At 47.2% G+C, this 22,931-nt stretch overlaps 1 protein-coding gene across 3 annotated transcripts in view; it reads right to left on the bottom strand.

The window, feature by feature from the left end:
- The window catches only part of PIAS2 (protein inhibitor of activated STAT 2), a 42,248-nt gene extending 19,628 nt beyond the window's left edge, over window positions 1–22,620 (bottom strand). For all 3 annotated transcript variants that reach the window (XM_066602611.1, XM_066602612.1, XM_066602613.1), the window contains exons 1-5: window positions 22,522–22,620; window positions 6,736–7,207; window positions 4,941–5,025; window positions 700–750; window positions 530–620 (exon numbers count right to left, since the gene is read on the bottom strand). In XM_066602611.1, the coding sequence (XP_066458708.1) occupies window positions 530–620; window positions 700–750; window positions 4,941–5,025; window positions 6,736–7,207; window positions 22,522–22,545 (723 nt within the window). In that variant the 5' untranslated portion in view covers window positions 22,546–22,620. The remainder of the gene's footprint in view (window positions 1–529; window positions 621–699; window positions 751–4,940; window positions 5,026–6,735; window positions 7,208–22,521) is intronic.
- Window positions 22,621–22,931: the final 311 nt, after the last annotated feature.

Below are 22,931 nucleotides of genomic sequence, written 5' to 3'. Positions count from 1 at the left end.
AAAAACACACCAACAAGTTTTCATTTCAATGGGCGACGCAGGGCTGAAAACGCCCAAAGATAAAGCATGCAACACTGTCAAAACGCAGCGTTGAAGACCCTGCGTTTTCAGCCTTGTGAGAGCAGCCCTATTGAAATGAATGGGTGCGTCTCCCCCCCTGCTTTGTAGCCAGGAGCTGTGTGATAAGGAGTGGAGGAGTTCAGTGGCTGCTACAGAGCTCCCCAACCCCCACCAATCAGCTGTTAGTATGGGCATCCCTGCTATGTATGTGGTCCTGGCCGGCAGCTGTGTGAGAAGGACGTGCGATCCTTACACAGCTACCGGACAGTTCGAATTTCAACAGGTTCGCTTTATAGGACCCACTGACTTTTCCCCTCCACTTTGGGGGAGAAAAAAGTGCGACTTATAGAGCGAAAAATACAGTATACTTCATGAGGAAATATTTAAGGATTGTTCTCACTGACTCTTTGGTAACCAATGGCAAAAAAAAGTCAAAGTGCATTTTCCAAAATCCATCTCAATAACTCACCGGCAATGGAAAGAGCTTCCCGTTGACTTTAATGCAAAGACTGCTGGGATAGTTATCTTCCTGCGGACAACTAGTCTCTGCTAAACACAACCTGGACAGAAAGAGTACAAAGATCAGTCACTCTTCATGTAAAGCAGACTCTTCCTTCAACAAACAAAATGCGGCTGTACCTCAGCTGAACTTGCACCGAATAATCCCTCCGCCCTCCTGGCATATAATCCCTGTGAACAGAAGGGAGAATGAACACACATTTTACAGGATGGTCACAGATATATATATACAGTGTATGTGCGGCCGCTCACTCTTCTCTTGTGCAACCTCAACAATCCGCTTTAGAAAGAAATCTGGATTCCACCAAGAGTCTTCCTTTGGGACTTGCTTCTATGAGCCAGAGCAGGCGGCTGCTGTAAAGAGCTCAGTAACCCTTTATTCATCTCAAGGGACACCATGCAACACATGGACAATAGCTGAATGCAGGGAAGCCGAACACAAGGTGATCAGTTGGTTGGTGCAAAGGGGTTGTCCCACCAGTACGAGTTGGGGGGTAACCTGCAGATAGGTGGGAGTCTGACTGCTGGCTGAGAATGGAGACTTGGCTGTACATTCATTTCAAGGGGACCCGGGGCGTAGCTAAAGGCACATGGACCCAGGGTGCAAAGGTTCAGTTCAGCCCCCCCTCACCTGTACCCATACGTAAACCGTGCTGTGCACAGCTGCACAACACATTTACATATATACGCCCCTTGGCACACGTTTTTTTGTTTTATTTCTGAACCACAATTAAAAAACCTGCATATGGTATTCAAAAACTTCATGGGTTTTTAAGAAACTTCATACACTATTAAATACCGCATGTGGATTTAAACAATACATGCAAGTTTTTGATGTTTTTGTTTTTTTTAAGTGTAAAGTGTACAATCAAATACAGGAAATACCCAGGTTATACCAGCATGCTCCATATCACTAAACACAGGGTGATGTATAACTTATGCCAGCTGCACACATATAATTATATATAGGAGATACCAAGTTATACCAGCATGGTCCAGATCACTACATAAGGAATATATAACTTACATCAGCTGTTCATATATAACTATATACAGAAAATACCCAGGGTATACCAGCATGGTCTATATCACTACATACAGGGAGATGTATATCCTGTATCTAATTATATATGTACAGCTGGTATAAACGTTATATAGTATAACATACCAGCTATACATATGTGATTATATGCAGTATATACCTGCTTGCACTACATGGTCCTCCTCCGCTATCAGACACCCCCGAGCAGACCAATCATACGGCCGGCAGTGCTTGGATAGACTGCAGTTGTGACAAATTACAACTGCAGTCTTTCAGTGGAGGGGAGGACCGTGCACCAGGTAAGTCTGCAGCATGTAATTGGCTGCCAGCTGCACCGGGTAACAGCTGGGTCACAATAGCAACCCCTAGCAGTACGCCAGTGAAGGGGACCATCGAAGATAGCTGAGTGCTTGAATACAGCTATATCCGGTAGTCCCAATGACATGAATGGAGCAGCAGTGTGTATGTGCAACCACCGCTGTAGTCAGTCCAGTGCGCACCAGACCCTCAATCTAGGTGGGGTCCCTGTGGCCAGACGAATGCTGATCTGCAAGTTATCCCCTTTCCTGTGAATACAGAATAACTTGTATTAGTTGGACAATCCATCTAACTGCTACCCATTTGCTACATTCTTAACTGCCTTCTGATTCTGCCCCATTGCAGCGCAAGTATACTCAGTGGTTCCAACTTAGATGCACTGTATGTGCTGCACATATTCTGATTAATGGGATCATATCACCAAAATCCTCTTTACTAATTAAAACCAAACAGTGACACATATTCTATTTGCAAGCTGTTCGCCCTCCAAAATGTACCCATAGGTCAGAGAGGTGCACGTTGGGTATGATGCTGGCTGTATACCTAGTGAGTGCCGGAGCATTGAAATAGTTAACACCTGCTGCAAATGTTCACGATCGGAGCTGGCTAGAATTGCGGCTGTTTGAGATCTTATTACGCATGGTCAATGCTAACCGCAGCAAATATGCTGGTGGAGCAAACTTAACATCGCCTAGGGTGCAATTGCAGGGTGCCAATGGTTGTCTTAATAGCCTTGGGCCTAGCGAAGGCTAGGTATGCCAGTCCATTAGCTTAAAGGGACGCTGTCACCACAGAACAGCACCATAAACTAAGCTATGCTGCTGTTCCGGATGGTGACGGGGAAAGAAGTGAGACTTGTTTATTATACTCACCCGCTGCCCAGTTCCAGCGGTGTCCTTCCGTGATCTCCGAATGCAGTCTGAAATGAGTGAAGCTTTCAGACCGCACGCAGACTTCACGGGAGGACACGGCAGGAACTGGGCAGCGGGTGAGTATAATAAACAAGCCCCACCTCTGTCTCTGGTCACTACCATAAACAGCACTATAACTAAGTCCCTTTAATAAGCAAATGTAAAAAAATACAATATACTGCAATACTGAATGTATTGGAGTATATTGTAGAAGTAATCAAACAATTGCAAGTTAAAGTTCCCTAAGGGGACTAATAAAATAAAAATTCGGTCAAATAAAATATTCTTAAAATAAAAAATAAAAATATTGCAAAATTCAAGACACACCCCCTATCCCCCCCACAAGACAATCTAAATAATAAAGAAATAATCTTATCTCGTTATGCCAAGCCCAATAAAGCCAAAACGATCCTCGCGGAGGAGGCGGGTGAGTACTTTCAGCTGCCCCGATGGATCCGATCCATCAGGGCAGCTGAATCTTTAACTTTTTAAAACTTTTTATTGACTTTTATATGATCGCCGGCATTCGGTAAATGCCGGCGATCATGTGACCGGGGTGGTGGTCCCGCGGCCCTGGATGACAGCTCCAGGTTGCCGGCTACCTCTGGGAGCCAGCAGCATGGAGCTGTCACGTCCTCAGCTTGCAGGACCTTAATCCCTACAGGAAGCATGTTTCTAAATCCTCAGGGATTAAGGCCCAGCAAGCTAGGATGTAAAAAGGCAATGAGCTGGTCACTAAGGGGTTAAGGTGCATTTACATGTTGCTGATTTACTGCAATTTATCGCAGATTTTGCTGCAGAGCTACAGCAGATATCATCACTTCAATTTAAACTCAATTGAAAGGGTGAAATCTGCTGCAGATCTGCAAAACAAATCAGCAATGTGTGCACGCACCCTTTAAAAACTTGTAACAAGTCAGGGCAACATACCAAAACTTTTGATCAGTGAGGGTCCGGGTGTTTAGACCACCGCTGATCGCTAAAATGAAGGGGCAGAAGCACTCACCTGAGGCTGTGCCCCTTTGGTTTTTTTTGTTCCGTGTCGGCTCTTCCCAGCAGCTGAAGATGGACACCTAGAAATCTATACATATATTTCAGCTGCTGAGTAGCGCAGACAAGGAAGGATGACAGTCGGAGGGGCACAGTACTCAGGAGAGCGTTGCAGCTCATTAACTTCAGCAATCAGAGTCTCAACAGCCAAACTCTCACTGACCAAAACTTTGAAAGTTGCTCTAACATGTCAAAAGTTGTTTAAAGAGTACCACAGCTTTTAACAAGTTTTCTAAAATACAACAGGTTCTCCTTACTTGCTAATTTGCTGCTGTTTCCGCCCTGTTTCATGTCTGTAAGTTCTGATTTTCAAGTGGTCTTCCCCAACAAAATTATAAATGTTACATAAATTTATGAGACTAACACAAGCTAGTAGATGAAGACATTAAGTTGTCTGAAAGTTAGTGCTCCTTTATAAGTGTGGCTACTCTATCATGAAGAAGAGGACGCAAGTTAAAATCAGTAAGAAATAAATCAAAAGTATTTATAGAGTTGCAGAATGTTTTATGTATATTAGGAATGTGAAATGCTATTTTTTTAGCTAGGTATGTTCAAAATTCTGGGCTTATAAATGTAATAATATCTCCTTTATAAGGGTCTCAGCTCAGTTATAGAATCCACTGCTTCTCTTTTCACAGTCACAAGGTTAAAAGATAATGATAAAATTCTGTCAACCTGCAGCCACCACTAGGTGGAGCTCACCGCATACACATATTATATATACAGTTAGTATAGGTTTATTTTCTCTTTATGTAGAGCTCTGCACCAAAAGCACAGTTGTACGAGGGATCGCTTGAACATCTGTTGGCTGGTTTACCTCTCACAGCTATGGTTGGCTTATTGCTACATTCTGAGGACTTTAACCTGCTATCATTCCTTACAATACATTTCCATAACTCCGCTTGACTATGAAGCATAAACCACATATTTTGCCTTCATCTACGTGCAATACAAGAAATTACTCAACACATTCTCATACTAACTGTATCTAACTAAGCAGATAAGCATCAAAGAGGACAAAACAATCAAAGACTTATTACCTGGAGATGCAAATTTCACGCACTTGCTGCGGGGTCAACGCAAAGATAAAGAATTTCTCCTGAAACCGTTGGATACTGTTTTGAACTACAATAAAAAAGGAACGTACATGTAAACCATTATGCAGATTAGTTTTTGGCTAGAGAAATAAAACGTTTATTTGCATAGTATTAAAGTGCACCTATAGTTTTAACATCATGGTGACCGGTGGGAAGTATTGGTCATGGGGTTTGAGATGCTAAAAACCAAAAGATTGAAAACACGAAGGGGGTTGAAGTGCTCAGCCCAGCGCTCTACCTCTTCAAATGTGTTCGGCAGGGGGAGTTTACTGGTGTAGGAGCTCATAAAATCAGTAACCATATCACTATGATACGTCAGAAGTAATCTAAGACTAAATACTAAAGGGGCTGTTCGAGATGTATTTTCCTGAAAATTTAGTTCCCCCTGCAAGAACAAAAACAGTCATATACTCATCTCTCCGGCTCCCTGCTGTGTCTCGCGCCACCGTTCTGGGTCTCTGCCATGACGTCCGGTTTACAGACTGCAAAAGTTTGTTTACAGGACATCATAGGCTGCAGTTTTCAGCAAAAATACATGTTTAATCTAACCTGATAAAGACCTGTTTATGTAGGTAGAAACGTTGCCAGCCATTTTATTATGGAGGAATAAAGAGTAACTTTTTAATACATCTTATGCTGCCAGGAACATGCATTTTCGCTGGATGTGATGTGGGTCTTGATCCTGACCGGTTCTGGCTTTTGCATTTCCATCCTTAGAGCACCAGAGAACAATTATAGCCTTCATTTGCTGCTGTTTATCTACTTTTTACAGGCTGCAGTTTCCAATGACCGAGCTTACCGCTTGAACCGTACACAGGCTGACTGGAGGACCAACCAACAACGTAGGAGATGCAGGGAGCCAGGAGATGAGAGTATATGATTGTTTTGTTATGTTCTTGCATGAGGAACACAGTTTTGAGAAACAATATCTCGGACAACCCCTTTTTTATTAATACAAATAATCCAAAATTTTGTGCAAATGTATGTTTTAGGCCTCATGCCCACGGCCGGGTCGGATTCTGCCTGTGAAATATCGCAACGGAATCGGACCCAGAGACCCAATACTCACCCCACTGGATCCGCTGCAAGTGTTTCGTTCCGTGATCCGGCGTGCATGCGTAGTGCAGCACACAGCTTCAAATCCGCTGCACAGAGTAAAATAATCACCTGTCTACTTTATGTCACCACTAGAGTGGGATTAGCAGCTTACTGTATACGGGTTAAACACTGAACCACATGACACAGTATGCAGTAAGATCCCAAAGCTCCCTCTAGTGGCAGATAAAGGCATTCAATATGTAATTACATAAAGTGACACACTGGTCCTGAGACAAAATTCTGTCCCAGAACCAGAGGGGAAAAATATTACCAATCACTGTTCTACCCTGCCATTGTCCCGGCGATTTGTTGATTCCGAGCCCCGTTTTTGGTCATCCACGAAGGCTGAAACAATTTTCCAGCTACTTAATGCACCCTTTGTGCTGCTCTCTGACTAGCCAGCGCTGCTCACATGTATTCTAACACTACAATGCATTGCAGGGATCAAGTAGCCTGAAGATTGCCGTAAACGAAACTCAGAACTGGTGCATTAGAGGGACAGCGGCATAGAAGACCAACAGCAAGAAAAAACATTTTCCCCGGCACCAGCGACTCGCTTTAATTCTATGTACAGGAAATTTGGAGCTATGTAACAGAAACATGGAGCTCTGACTGCTATAAAAATACATCAAACGCTTACCGAGGCTCGTTGGCTTGATGAGAACATCAAGTACATCATAGAAAGGAAGACTTCGGAGATGGACATCTGGATGGACAGGTGGGATAGGTGGAGAAAGTTGCTGTAGGTCAAAGTGCTGCTTGGTGTCTTGCAGGAGTACTGTGCCAAGAGGGGATGCTGGGGAGTGTGGAGCTACAGAAGTGGAAGGTAAGGAGTGGATTCCGGACACAGCGAGGTCTGAATCTACCGACGAGTTGCTATCCAAGTTGAAGACGTTAGATCTGATAGACGAGAGGCTTGGAACAGCTTCTAATGTGCGAGGAAACCTTCTCCTGTACAGCTCCTTGATCTTAATCTGAACAGCAGGGCTGCACCCGTTCTTCAGTAAGTGGAGGGCTCTCATGAGGAGGTCGTGTTTGCGCCCACTTTTGTTGCGGCCAGCAAAGCCCAACAATACTTGGAGTTCCGACACTCGAAAACTGGATACCATGTTCTAAACAAAGAAAATGGGCTGTTAGGACACAGATTTAATGTGAGGAAACAACAAAGAATACCTGGATAAAACTGAAGGCCCTTTTACATGGGCTGATGATTGAACAGGTCCATTCATCGACTGCATATGCCGGCAACCAGCTGATGAATGAGCTATATACCTTTGTCAGCAGCTCAGACCCCAAGTGATCCTGAGAATGAGGGTCTAATGTCCCTTCTCCTGCTTATTACACCCATAGTGACATCAAAGTAAATGCAGTGACAGTCACGCTTGCACGGTGCAAGCTGACCGCTCGTAATCAGCCATCTCCTGCAGTCCCATTGAAAATGAATGTAGCAGCACCGCACACGAGCGGCCATCATTCCATTCAATTTCCTTGCTTCAGGGGATGGAGAGAGAGCCCACAGTCAGGAGGAGAGGAGGACCAGGACCCCTGTTCTCGGGACTGGTGGGTGTCTCATCACTGTATAGGTGATAAAAGTCTATCTTGGTACAATCCCTTTAAGGGGATTTCTAAGTGATCTAAAAAAATATCACCACTAGCCTTGGATCTACTTTTCCGTCTCTGGTGGCCCCAATGCTGCCTGGCTCTGGCCTGATACCATCGAGAGGAGGCGCCAATAGCTCCCCCAGCTCTGTATCTAGCTCAGCTTGAGCAGGCTGGCTTTTCAAGTGGGCCATCTATATCAAAGGCTCCTAAACTTTTTTGCCCCGTAGACCACTTGCTGATTTTTTTGTTTTCCGTAGACCCCCTGCCTGCCTTAGACTGGCTGCACACAACGCAGGTCGGATGGCTTCCATTAACTTCAATAGAAGCTGTTGGCATGGAATCCACTTAAAAATAGAACATGCTGTGATGTTTCCTCCGTGAGCAGAAAATTGCAATTAATTTACGTTCGTGTGCAAGATAAAGCATTTTTCAATAGCATGTTATGGGCGGTATTTGCTACAGAATCCAGAGGCGGACGCTCGCTCCAGATTCTGCAATGCAAATGCGCCCGTGAGCTGGAGGTGAAGAAGAGACCCATGCTTCTTAGGTGATGTATTTTTTTTTCGTTTCATTACTGTAGCTAGGGATTATACAGCAGGTTTTCCTACTGTAAAAGTTGCATTGCACCACATGAAAACCGCGTTTTCGAGCGATGCAACAAAAAGGAAGGCTTCATAGGGGAACATGGGGTAGAAAAACATTGCAAATTGCGGCTGTATAGAGCATGCCGTGATTTTGTAGACTTGCAATGTCGCATGTGACAAAATCGCCCATTTAGATGCGGCCTAATGCAGAATAAGCAACAGGTACGCGCGATGCATCGGTGCCGGTATGAAAACTTGTAAAAAGTTGCACATGAAAGTAGCACACTACAAAGCACATGGGTATAGTTCACCAAAACCTCTTGGGCCCCTGCGATCACGTGCAAACGACGTGCAGTAGAAACTTAATAGGTAATTTAGCTCCTGCGCAGGTCTGTTCGGTCTGTCCCCAGAGCCCAAGAAGTTTTGTGTGAACTCTACATAAACAATTTTATGAGATATCAAAGAGGTCAGTCATTTCTATGTCTATTATAAGTATTATGTGCACAATCTGTGGAAGGTGTATTATGTCATTTACAGAAAGCCTAAATGTTGATGACGACCTGCCTAAATGGAGTCCGCCCATGTGGACCCCCATTTACATATCGTGCACCCCCAAATTTGTTACTTGCCAACATGGACCCCCAGCAAGTTAAAAATCGACCCCTAGGGGTCCATATAGACAATTTGTGAACTTCCAATCTATATCAACGGTTGCCATCGGAAATGGTCCATTCTCAGCAATGGCCTCCTGTCCTATTACTTGTCATTTCCAACTTCATTTCGACCTACCCCAAGTAAAGGCTACCAATAGTTTACAACTGAACACCCCCTTGAATATACCTTGATGAAAATTTGAGGGTTATATTAAGGGGGGGGGGGGGGGGTCTTACTTTATACTTCTGAATTTTTATCGTATAATCATCAAATGCTATTAAGTGTAACTTTCATAGATTTAGGTGAAAAACAAAATTCTGAACTAAACACTTTCCTTTTTTGTCTATAAGATATTGGAATAGAGCAGGTTCTAAGTTTTAATCTGGCATTTTGGAAGTTAAAGAGTAATTGCACTTTTTTCAAACTTTTGACATGTCAGAGAAGCCATTAACACAGATGTTCACTTACTTTTGCTCCCTTCACTGTACATTTCTTATAACGCTTGCACACAACTGTTTGCACAAGGTGTGAATTTTCACATGCCAGGCACCAAATGTACCTTCTTCACACATTTGTAGGCACTAGTAAATATAAGGAAATTATAGCACCAGTGTTTCTGGTGGAGCAATGCGCCACACAGCTCTGCTACATGTGCATCACATACAGCTCTGCTACATACATTTTTCACCCCATACAACAAGATTCACAACCAGCACAGCAGAGTCCTGCACACACTGATCACCCCCTGGTCATGTGATCCCTGACCCCTCCCACACAGGTGACATAACAATTGCTGTCAGCACACAGTTGGTGTCCAGTTCACATATATTTATATTCCACAACACTTCTGCTCAATTCAACCCAAAGAACCAATCACGGTGAATCAGCCAACCCAAACAACCAATCCGGTTGTGAATCGAGCAGAAGTGTTGTGGAATATAGATATATGCGTCCAGCTCTGCAGGTTTTTAATAAAGTGAAGGACCTGTGAGGATGTCACCGTCATGTGATTAGGCATGACTAATGACATGATGGTGACATCATCACAGGTTCTGTAACTACAGGGCTACTATCAGGCTCTGCATGTTTTATGTGGTATTAGTCTACCATGTCTCCACCAAAAGTATGGGTGGAGACATGGGTTGGCCGGCTTCAGTTCCAGGGAACGCCCATGTGACGGGCAAAGCTGGCGATTGGCTGCCGCAGACACACCTTCCCTGCAGTAGACCGCCTCCATCCTCCTTCTGCCAAATGTCTAAAATCGTTGGCAGCTGCGACGCCCACAGTAGGGTACAGCCTCCATCATCCTTTTACGGATTCTCCTCGTGGTGTACAGCCTCCATCATCTTCCCCGAGGTGGGAACGGCTGTTGCGGCGGCGGTTGAGCTCGTCTGTATAACACCCGGCAGGGCACGCGAGCAGAGAAGCGAGCGTGTCTCACAGAGAAGGAGGCCAGCGGCGGGGAGACCACACTGCAGGGCGGAGAGGGCCGGAATTGGCTGGAGAGGGGAGCTGGATACAGGGGCAGCATGGAGGCTGACGGCGGGTCTGGCAGCGGCTGCGGGGAACATCAGCTGTCAGTTGGATGCTGTGGGCATCACCTGGAACTCAGGGCTGCCAACCCATGTCTCCACCCATACTTTCAGTGGAGACATGGTACACTAATACCGCTTTATGTTTGAGGACCTTTGGTGATGTCACAGTCATGTGATCAGGGGCGGAACATGTCAGGAAAACGGTCAGGTGGTTAGTCAAACTAGTGAAACTACTAATGTATGTGTGTGAGTGCTCTTCATGCTCTGCCCCCTGGTGACGCCATCGAAGGTCCTGCAACATATATAAAAAAAAACTGAGTCCGACCAGCAGAAGAACAACACAGTTAGGGGCTCTTGGGGGAGGACAAAAATAACAAAATGGAAATACAACTAAGCCGTTATTATCCCGGAAGACACAACTCAACGGTCCTGACAGAAGACAACAACCTACCACCACAGAGATTCAGTGGGCTGAAGGACCTGTGGTGATGTCACTGCTGTGGGAGGAGACAAGCTGGGTGTGTGATGTGTACGGTGTAGTAGAGCGGTGTGTGTGCATGTACCATGCTGTAAAGCTGTGTAGCGCATTGCACAACCAGAAACACTGGTACTATAATCTCCTACGCAACTCAGCAGTCCTGACAGAAGACAACAACCTACCACCACCACAGAGATCCAGTGGGCTGAAGGACCTGCGATTAGGTCACTGCTGTGGGAGGAGTCAAGCTGTGTTTGTCTTTTGTGGTAATCAAGCTAATGTGGGTGTGATGTACCATCAGAAACACTGCTACTATAATGTCCTAATAATTACTAGTATTTTGATATGCATGTCCTGGGTGCACCAGGTTTCTATAGAGCGGGAACAGAGTCGGCTCCATACACAGCCATAGTAAAGCATCTTTGACAGTTGACACCTGGCCACTACAGCTGCAATGTACTAATCCCACTATTACAGGGTTAATATTCAATTCTCCCATCACTAGCTGCAGGCCTTAGGGACATCACAAGCAGCCTGTAAACAAAAACAGTGGAGACTGTTTGGGGAAAGGGGGGGAGGAGGGGATGAGCGAGGTATTAGATGCTTCGTTACTTTACACCATTGGGAACATGGTAAGTGCTCCTGTCCACGGGCGATTGTGCATTACGTTACTCGTGGCGATCATCCGGCCACGAGTAACGCAGTGCACGCTTTTAATAGCGTTGCTCTGGAAAGAGCAGCCTCCTGTCCATCGCTATGATTCTCCGCTCGCGGGATTTAAATCGCAGCATCCCGTGAGCTCTTTCAGATAGGCTCACCGCGGAGAATTGACAGTTTTCTCCCCTGCTCCCGTGCAGCTCGCCTCACCCGTGGACAGGTGGCCTAAAGTGGCCTTTGATAACTCGGTCAACCACTTCAATAAATGTGCTCAATAAAAGACATGAACGGTACAACTGTTTGCGTGTTCTTAGATTGCTTTTATATAAATGCGACTTCAATAACAATCAGAACACATTTTTTAGTAATCACTACAGAAATCCAATGATTTCAAAGGGCTCATTTTTTCTGGTGACGTTAAGGATAACTTGACTAATGTGTTACGATAACTGAGGACGATTTACAGTACTGCGGTACATTATAGTTATCACAATACGTCAGTCATGTTAATGACTGCTACATCTGTGCACATTTAGATACGTATATTATGGGCTAACACTAGGCATGTTCAACTGGGAATGTGAAGGAGTCATCCTGACCGCTCTTAAATAGAGATGAGCGAGCCTACTCGGCCACGCCCCTTTTTCGCCCGAGTACCGCGATTTTCGAGTACTTCCGTACTCGGGCAAAAAGATTCGGGGAGTGCCGTGGGTGAGTGGGGGGTTGCAGCGGGGAGTGGGGGGGAGAGGGAGAGAGAAAGGGCACCCCCCTGTTCCCCGCTGCTACCCCCCGCGCCGCCACGCCTCCCCCCGCCCCCTGAATCTTTTCACCCGAGTACTGAAGTACTCGAAAATCGCGGTGCTCGATCGAGTAATTACTCGAAACAAGTAGGTTCGCTCATCTCTACTCTTAAAACATAACATTTGTTTAAAAGGATCCGCCCACAATCGAAAAAGTATAGCAGTCAGACCCCCCCCCCCTCGGTTTTCAGGACTGTGGAGTCAATAAGCCAAAATTTCCGACTCCTTTATTTTTCCACACTCCAACTTAAAACTCCTAACAGCCGGCTTATTATATATTCATATTTTCTTACTTTTGAGGCTAGAGTCGGTACATTTCCACCGATTTCACGTCATCTTTAACCTTTTCAAGTCTTTGTTTCCACAGAAGATAAGCAGTATCAGATGCCTGGCAGCCGCTAATCCCCCACTGAAATAGCACAGGCTGAGCGGAGGGGCTCGTTTATGGGCACGTGGCTTTATTAATGTCACATCTCTTTAGCGCGCTCCTGTGTCCTCCTGTGCAGACTGTGTGCAGTCCAGACTTCTATCTCCAGGATCTGACACAAGAAAAGGCGCTGTCAGCCTTATTAACATTAACCGCTTAATGAACACTTTTATAGGGGTAACTAAGGGGCTTTGTTTCAATACATGCACCTCTGTAAGGGGCATCAGAGCAAGCCCAGCTACAGGTGTCCCATGCTAGGAGGAACAATTTCTCGGCTAATGACAGCCAGGCTCCTGCTCTAAAGGCAATGATCAGAGAATTCGACTATCCTGGTCGTTTAATCGCTTGGATGCCACAGTCAACAGCACTAGCAGCATCTAAGTGGTTTAAGAGGGAGAGCGTGCTCCTGCTCTCACCCATCAGCCCCTCCACCATGACACTATTGCATGGTGCTCAAGGGTGGTCATGGCAGCCGGAAGCCTAAACACCCATTTACACGGAAAGATAATCTTTTAACCGATTAAAAGTTTTGCATAAAGTACTAATGGACACTAATGCTCATTAGTACTTTATCAGCTTCATTTGCGTGAAAATGAGCCCCCGGGACCTGCTTGCAAAACTCAGCAGGTGGTCTGAGCTCTGAAATTAGCTCCATTGTTCTGGCAGGGATTGCTAAGAGAAAACAATGGATTGCTAAGAGAAAACAATGTGATCTCTGGCTCTCATGGAGATAACAGCGTGTGGTCTGGATGATAGTTTTTAAGCTCACCTAAAAATCATTGTTCAGACGAACAGTGCATGATGATGGCGTTTACACGCAATGATTATCGATCATATGCCATCGTTTAAACGAATTTTGAGCAATAATCGTTGCGTGTAAATGGGCCTTCAGACTCAATGTCCAAGGGCAGATTTGATTTGTGGAACCTGCGCGGGAGATCCGCAAATCAAGCCGTCCACAAAACTATTTTAAGAAAAAAAACAACAATGTGAATGACCCCCAGAGGTTTCATTTGACGTCATGGGGAATGTAGATGTGTAAAAAAAAAAAAAAAAGGTATGAAAATAAGTTTTAAAAAAATTACCGAATAAAACTGTATACATAAAAAAGAAAATTACCCAAAGCAGACGCCAACCAAAACACTCGTCGTATGTGCCCTGTAATTTAAAACTATACTAATTGAGGAATCCATTCCCATACTTTATTTTAGCGTAAATTTACTAATTTTAAAAAAAAAGGAACACAAAAAAAAACCCCAAAACAATTAATGTTAAAAAAAAATTTTTGTTTACCCTTTTTACCCCCAATAAAAATAAACTAGTCAGTGAAGAAAGATGTTTGTGTCACAAAGTGTGTGGTCCTTTAGGTACAAAACGTCCCCGTCGCCATGGCTCCGTCTAATTTCGGTGGCTTCTTGCTTTTTTAGACGCGCTTGCGCAGATGGGTCTTATCCCTTCGGCTCGGCTCGGAAGCATCTGCGTTTTGGCTCCGCCCCTTGTACGCATCATCGCGTAGCTCCGCCCCGTCACATGTGCCGATTCCAGCCAATCAGGAGACTGGAACCGGCACACGTCATGGGGCGGAGCTACGCGATGACGCGTGTCGGCGGGGGAGAGCGGGGAGGGGAGATCTCTCTCTTACTCTCTTCCCCCGCTTCCCCCTGCTCACTCCCGCAACTCACCGCTCTCCCCCGCCAGCACCCGAATCTTTAGAGACGAGTGGGCAGGTACTGGCATAAGGCACTACTCGCTCGAGTAGTTTGCCTTAGCAAGTACGCTCGCTCATCTCTACTTAAAGCCCAATATTTCCTGTTCAGTATTGAACTCAGAATCATCACAGGCAGGTTTACAATGAAAGGCAATACCTCTCTATAGATAACACAGGATTCACCATTCACAATAAAGGCTCATTTACACGAGCAGATTATCGCTCAAAGATCGCTCAAATGACAGTTTGAGCGACAGCTTTGAGCGATTATTTTGCTTAAAAAATAATTGGTATTCAAGTAGCTTGTCAGCTACTTAAATGCCAATTATGTATGTTAATAAAGCCTTCACTGAAAGCAGCTAATAGCTCAGATCCTTTATTCTCCACAGGGAACGACTGATAAAAGCGATCACTAAAATCAAGTGAGCTTGATTTTAACGATCAGCAAAAAGAGCCCGAAATGCGGGTGCCCGGCGCCCATTTACAAGCACCGTTTATCGCTAAAACGATCGCCGATGAGCGAAGTTTTAGCGATAATCGTCCAGTGTAAATGGGCCTTAAAGGGGTTGTCCCGCGCCGAAACGTTTTTTTTTTTTTTCAACCCCCCCCCCCCCGTTCGGCGCGAGACAACCCCGATGCAGGGACCTAAAGAAAGCTTACCGGAGCGCTTACCTTAATCCCCGCGCTCCGGTGACTTCTATACTTACCGGTGAAGATGGCCGCCGGGATCCTCTTCCTCCGTGGACCGCAGCTCTTCTGTGCGGTCCATTGTCGATTCCAGCCTCCTGATTGGCTGGAATCGGCACGTGACGGGGCGGAGCTACACGGAGCCGGCATCCTGCACGAGAGGCTCCATAGAAGAAAGCAGAAGACCCGGACTGCGCAAGCGCGGCTAATTTGGCCATCAGAGGCCGAAAATTAGTCGGCTCCATGGGAACGAGGACGCCAGCAACGGAGCAGGTAAGTATAAAACTTTTTATAACTTCTGTATGGCTCATAATTAATGCACAATGTATATTACAAAGTGCATTAATATGGCCATACAGAAGTGTATAGACCCACTTGCTGCCGCGGGACAACCCCTTTAAGTGATGGTCACAGCTCACCTCCTCCCCCTTGCTGCACTGGTCACAGAACATTCCCACAACACTTTCTGGAAACTGTTTCACTATCTGGGTTCAATAGTAAAATATATAGGCAATATATTCACTCTAATAATCTGAGTGCCAAACATTTCTACTGCCCACATATATACTGTGTTTAGACATATATGTCAATAAGATCAACTCCAAGACCTCTTTTGCTGGAAAAACTTGATTTTTTTCCATTCCAATTTTGGAAATCTAGTTTATTTCCCTTATAACCTTTTCTAAACCTGGAACTGAAAACAGAATCCAAAGAGATTTATAGAGGTGCGATATAACATCTGGGTTACAGACTTTTCTCTTTTATACATCCTAAAGTCTGTTATGTGTTTGCAGCGATTGCTTGACATGGAGTACGGATGCTTAACTTGGGAGGCTTTTAGACAAAACGACTAGCGCTCAAAACAATCATTCAAACGAGCAAAACTGAGCGATAATTTATTGAGGAAAACTGAACACTTGTAGAGAGGCTCTAGTACCCTGTTGTACCGCCTCTAGCTTGGATACAAGATGTAATACGGGCGGGCATGGAGGCTCTAGTACCCTGTTGTACCGCCTCTAGCTTGGATACAAGATGTAATACGGGCGGGCATGGAGGCTTTAGTACCCTGTTGTACCGCCTCTAGCTCGGATACAAGATGTGATACAGGCGAGCATGGAGGCCCTAGTACTCTGTTGTACCGCCTATAGCTCGGATACAAGATGTGATATGGGGGCATGGGGGCTCTAGTACCCTGCTGTACCGCCTCTAGCTTGGATACAAGATGTGATACCTGGGGCATGGAGGCACTAGTAGCCTGTTATACCGCCTCTAGCTTGGACACAAGATGTGATACGAGCAGACATGGAGGCTCTAGTACCCTGTTGTACCAGCTCTTGCTTGGATACAAGATGTGATAGGGGCAGGCATGGAGGCTGTAGTACGCTGTTGTACCGCCTCTAGCTTGTATACAAGATGTGATACGGGCGGGCATGGAGGCCCTTGTACCTTGTTGTACCGCCTCTAGCTTGGATACAAGATGTGATACGTAAGGCATGGAGGCTCTAGTAGCCTGTTGCACCGCCTCTAGCTCGGATACAAGATGTGATACGTAAGGCATGGAGGCTCTAGTAGCCTGTTGTACCACCTCTAGCTCGGATACAAGATGTGATACAGGGGGCATGGAGGCTCTAGTACTCTGTTGTACCGCCTCTAGCTCGGATACAAGATGTGATACGGTGGCATGGAGGCTCTAGTACCTTGCTGTACCGCCTCTAGCTTGGATACAAGATGTAATACGTGGGGCATGGAGGCACTAGTAGCCTGTTGTACCGCCTCTAGCTTGGATACAAGTGGACATGGAGGCTCTAGTACCCTGTTATACCACCTCTAGCTTGGATACAAGATGTGATACGGGCGGGCATAGAGGCTCTAGTACCCTGTTGTACCACCTCTAGCTTGGCTACAAGATGTGATACGGGCAGGCATGGAGGCCCTAGTACCCTGTTGTACCGCCTCTACCTTGGGTACAAGATGTGATACGGGCAGGCATGGAGGCTCTAGTACCCTGTTGTACCGGCTCTAGCTTGGGTACAAGATGTGATACGGGCACGCATGGAGACTCTAGTATTCTGTTGTACCGCTTCTAGCTTGGATACAAGATGTGATACGGGCAGGCATGGAGGCTCTAGTACCCTGTTGTACTGCTTCTAGCTTGGATACAAGATGTGATACGGGCGGGCATGGAGGCTCTAGTACCCGGTTGTACCGCTTCTAGCTTGGATACAAGATGTGATACGGGTGGGCATGGAGGCTCTAGTACCCGGTTGTACCGCTTCTAGCTTGGATACAAGAGGTGATACGGGCAGACATGAAGGCTCTAGTACCCGGTAGGGCTGCCTCCAGTAAAGGCAGGATTGAGGCGCTCACCCCAAGGTCTCCAAACACGATCACGGTCATTATCAGTGCTCAAACTAAACCTGGTTTCATTGCTGTAGACTCAATAGTGGTCCAGTTTCATTATTTATGACACCACTGCAAACTGAGACGATGGTGAGTGGGTATCAAAGGCAGTACATTTAATGGGCGCTGTGGGACCAAATGTCCTTTAGCCAAGCCCCTGGAAATGGTTCCGATAGACACAGGGGTCTGTAATGTTAGCGCCACCTGTCTCTGGATGGTGGACAATTAAACAGTAGGAGCTGATAGTGTCGGACGATCAGACAATCCTCTCTACTGGTGGTCTGCCACAGGGCTCAGGAGCCCAGTCACCTCATGTGTCCTCATGCATTCACTGGTCCGAATACCTAACAATCTGGTCATAACAGCCCAGGTGGCAGCAATTCATCGATACGACCATCCAGCGTCTCACATCACAATAATGCGCCCCTCTCAGACTCTGGTAACGGGGTGACTTCTCTGTGTTGTAGCGGCCTCTAGTGTTCAACAAGCTCTACACAAGTGGAAGAAGAGGTCACTACACACAAGGAGCCTCGGAGAGCCTTTTATAGGTCAAGGTTGGAACTATTTTAGGGCCTCAGGTGACAAGACCGTTCATCTAATTACACCACAACTCTCATCATTTGTATATCTGCCTGAGATGTAACTGCATGCCGAGTTTAAAAGGAAAACGGCAACTTCTTCTAGGGGCTGGATTACTTTTTGACAAAGTGTATTACCATGGCCTAACTGCAATATAGGTTCACAGCTTTGCATGCTGTCACATTGGTCACCTTTCACACCCAAGTTCCTGGGTACAGTCACATGGACAAGTTATGGGATATTGCAAAATCATGGGATAAAATGGTACGTGTTGACGGTGATTTGTCTTCTGTTCTATGACAGGAAGGATGGAAAACATGTAAAGAATTTGACTTCACTAACATTAAAGGGGTTGTCCCGCGCCGAAACGGGGTTTTTTTTTTTTTTTTCAACAGCCCCCCCCCCCCCCCCGTTCGGCGCGAGACAAACCCCGATGCAGGGGTTAAACAAGAACACCGGACAGCGCTTACCTGAATCCCCGCGCTCCAGTGACTTCTTACTTACCTGCTGAAGATGGCCGCCGGGATCTTCTCCCTCGGTGGACCGCAGGGCTTCTGTGCGGTCCATTGCCGATTCCAGCCTCCTGATTGGCTGGAATCGGCACGTGACGGGGCGGAGCTACACGGAGCCCCATTGAGAAAAGAAGAAGACCCGGACTGCGCAAGCGCGTCTAATTTGGCGATTAGACGCTGAAAATTAGACGGCTCCATGAAACAAGGACGCCAGCAACGGAGCAGGTAAGTGAAAAATTTCTGATAACTTCTGTATGGCTCATAATTAATGCACAATGTACATTACAAAGTGCATTAATATGGCCATACAGAAGTGTATAGACCCACTTGCTTTCACGAGACAACCCCTTTAATGGTATTGAACGGTCTTCTCCTTCACACCAATGTTACGGAAAAAACTAAATCCTTTGGAATGACACGTCAGGAGACATCACACGCAGAACCCTCCCTTCCTTATAAACAAGCAACACAAATAGGCAGAGACCTGTCAACCTGGTCCAACCGGTGGCTACCTGCTCCCAGCTGCAGCCGCTCACTGCCAACAAGCAGTCGTTCGACGATGAAGGACTGTCTGCTTACACGGGCGACAGTCACTTGTTTTTAAGCCGAGCTAAAGCGACTCCGACAGGAAAGTGTTTTGTCGCTCGGTGTCCTGTTGGCGGCCGCTCGTACACGGGACGGGACGGCTTCCAGCGATTATTTGGGCGAGATCATCACCCTGTGTAAAGATACCTTAAAACATATCTATCTGTAAAGTGGGTGCCTGTCCGAATTAAGACTGCATTCACATCTCCATCGGAGGCTCAGTTCAGAGCTTCAGCCACAGATCCTGCGGAAAATCCTAGGCGGGCAGCGCTATGTCATCCATGATGATTTCAGCCAGCATGCAGGAAGCCAGATAGACTATTCTACTCAGTGGGGTCTGTCCGGTGCCACTTGGATCTGGTATGGGACAGATGCAGCAGTTCTCATATTTTTGTTGTTTCGCTCTGAGGACAGAGCAGAACAAAGGGAATGAAGCGGGGCAATGGACCCGGGTGTGAACTGAGCCTCAATTTCTGCCGGTCGTTCAGGTAGCATGATGAACTCGTGAGAGGTTCCCTTTAAAAAGGGGTTTTCCACTCAGGATAACCCCATTAATGTAGATAAGAGAGATAGATAGAGAGATATAGAGGAATTCCCCCACTTAAAGGGGTTGTCCCGCACCGAAACGGGTTGTTTTTTTTTCAATAGCCCCCCCCGTTCGGCGCGAGACAAACCCGATGCAGGGGTTTAAAAAAAACAAACGAATAGTACTTACCCGAATCCCCGCGCTCCGGTGACTTCTTACTTACCTTGCGAAGATGGCCGCCGGGATCTTCACCCACGGTGGACCGCAGGTCTTCTCCCATGGTGCACCGTGGGCTCTGTGCGTTCCATTGCCGATTCCAGCCTCCTGATTGGCTGGAATCGGCATACGTGACGGGGCGGAGCTACGAGGAGCAGCTCTCCGGCACGAGCGGCCCCATTCAGAAGGGAGAAGACCGGACTGCGCAAGCGTGTCTAATCGGGCGATTAGACGCTGAAATTAGACGGCACCATGGAGACGAGGACGCTAGCAACGGAACAGGTAAGTGAATAACTTCTGTATGGCTCATAATTAATGCACGATGTACATTACAAAGTGCATTAATATGGCCATACAGAAGTGCTGAACCCCACTTGCTTTCGCGGGACAACCCCTTTAAGACCTCCTCTATGAGAAAAAAAGTACAAAAAGTGGATCTGCGGTTGGAGAGCGTTGCATACTGCCTACTACACACTCTAACATGCCTCTCCGTATAGGCTAGTGCAGCTGACTACACTTTCCCATATAGTGGCATTGGGGCGTAAAAGGTGGCTGCATATGGAGCCTATAGACATGTTGCAAGTATACACTCCGAGGCCGGTGACCGACAAGGGTATTCCAGATGCATTTAGGCATCCGGTAAACGGATGGGTGTCCAGGTCTGACCGTTGGTATCCTGACCATAACTGGACAGGACACCTACAGTCAGGCTAGGAAACCCATCTGTAATATGGCGAACTCCCATGGGCATATATGCAAGAACACTCACTCGTCTGTCACCGGCCTGAGGCCGAATGCACATGGGCACACATGGATTCCGTGTGGGATTCCACCTGTGCCCGCGGCCGGCGACCCTGCGTACCTGTCCGTGTCTTCTTTCTTCTGTACTGCGTGGATCTGTTGGCCGGCGCCCCGGCACACATGCGTAGTACACATTACATTTTTTTTCTTTTTTTTTTTTTTTTTTTTTTTTAAATCTCTTGCTTTTCCGTGGAATCCGCAGCCCGTCCACAATGTCAATGACTTCCATGGAGGCCGTCCGTGCGGGAACCGCAGTAAAATGGAGCGTGCTGCGATTTTTCATCTGCATAAAAAGTGGTTTTCCATAGCATGCCATGGAGGGTTATTGCTGCGGAGTCCCGGGGTGGGGGTGGGGACGCCCGCTCCGGATTACGCAACAAAAATCCTCCCGTGTGGATGAGGCCTGAGGGACCGGAGGGAAGGCAAACGCAATTATTAGCGCTTTATTCACATTGACGCAAAATAAAACGAGGAACGTTTCAGCTAATTAAAGCACCCTTCATCAGGCTGATCAGTCGTAACGGCGTCCACAGAGGCCGGCTTATACCCCTGTTGTGTAGGAAGGGAACAGAACCTTACTCTACACGGCGGCGCCCGTCTCTTCTGTTATTCGGCTCCATCCTAGGAGTCAGACAATGACGGAAGTGATGAATTCAGTGAGCAAAAAGAAACAAGCCCCTGATGGGCCCTCCTGTGTGTAGCGGGGCCCTCCCACTTCCGATATTTTGCGCCAGCGCAGATGTGAATAGCGCCTTACTGTGTTAGTTTCTACGGGAACAGGCGAGGGGTTAACCTGAATGGCCGAGTCTTTAGAGAGGTTTCCAGGCTTTTTTATTGATAGGCTATCCTCAGTATCTGATTGGCTGGGATCCGCTGGGGCGTCGACCAATCCACTATTCCAGCGCACGCCGTCACCGGCAAAATACACAGGGAACGGAGCGGAAACAGATCGGCCCAACCGTGCAGCGGCGGCGGCACTGGTAACCGCAGGAACAGCTGTCATCAGTGTTACCGGGAACCTGCAATTACCAGCGCCGCCTGCGGGCAGGAGGGGGCAGAGCGATCCGTTTCCACGCCATATCCCATGCGCTTCGCCAACAACAGCGAACCGCAGATCCGGAGACGTCATCGGTAACAAAACGCCAGACAGCAGTCCGTGAAACTGAGGCCATGTGACTCCATTTTGTCCCTTTTTGCAATTTTTTCCCCATCCGGTTCACCGTACGGCGGAGGAAAAGCGAATAAGACGAAAACATGGGAGTAACCGATGGCGACCCACATGGCGGTCGGCGGCATCACAGGTCAATATTGGCAAAACGTCACAGATGGAAGAAGGAACGACGTCTGCAAAGTGACGGGGCGGTCAAGATGGCGACGCGTCACCTGAGCGGGCGCCGACCGCCATGTTTATAACACAGGCTCCGCTGCAGCAGACAGCTGTGACCATCACCTCGCTGCGTCACTACGCAACATCACCATCCTCATATTTACCTCCCCGACAACCGCCTGACAACTCCCCACCCCTCCCCCACTGTCACAGGATCCCTTTCCCCTCTCACACAGGTGGTCACCGGGCCTGTCACGTCAACAGCCCAGACCACCGTGACACCAGCTCTACGTCCTGCACCCCGCGTCCCTCCTCATCCGACTATCACACGCAGTCATTTGTTCTCACCCGCAGTTCCTCGGGATCCGCCATTTTCTCCCGGCACCATCCTGCGCCCGGTGGGGCGGGGATCACGTGACGGGGATCGGGCTGTGGGAGCGGGGAGGGTGGAGCTGCGCACTGACAGGAATCCCGCCCAAACTGTGATCACGTGACCGTGTGTCTGCGCGCGTGACAGGTTGGCGGGAGGTTTCTGTGAGGAGAAGCTGTGAGGTGTGAAGAGCGACACGTCGCCTGACAGGACTCGGCGGGGACGGCCGGCAATGGCGGCAGCCGGCTTCACATTGAGCGAAGGAGGGGAAAATGTCAAGGCGGCCATTAGCTCTACAGACATATCGTGACAGATGTGGAGAAGTATGGCAGCAAAAGGCGCTGCTCAAAGCTCATTGACCTCCATTGGGTCACTCACGCTGCATGTT

Source organism: Eleutherodactylus coqui, chromosome 5 (genome assembly GCF_035609145.1).
Source record: "Eleutherodactylus coqui strain aEleCoq1 chromosome 5, aEleCoq1.hap1, whole genome shotgun sequence".
Lineage (NCBI taxonomy): Eukaryota > Metazoa > Chordata > Amphibia > Anura > Eleutherodactylidae > Eleutherodactylus > Eleutherodactylus coqui.
Note: the sequence above shows the minus strand (reverse complement) of the source record. Positions and strands in the feature narration are given on the sequence as shown.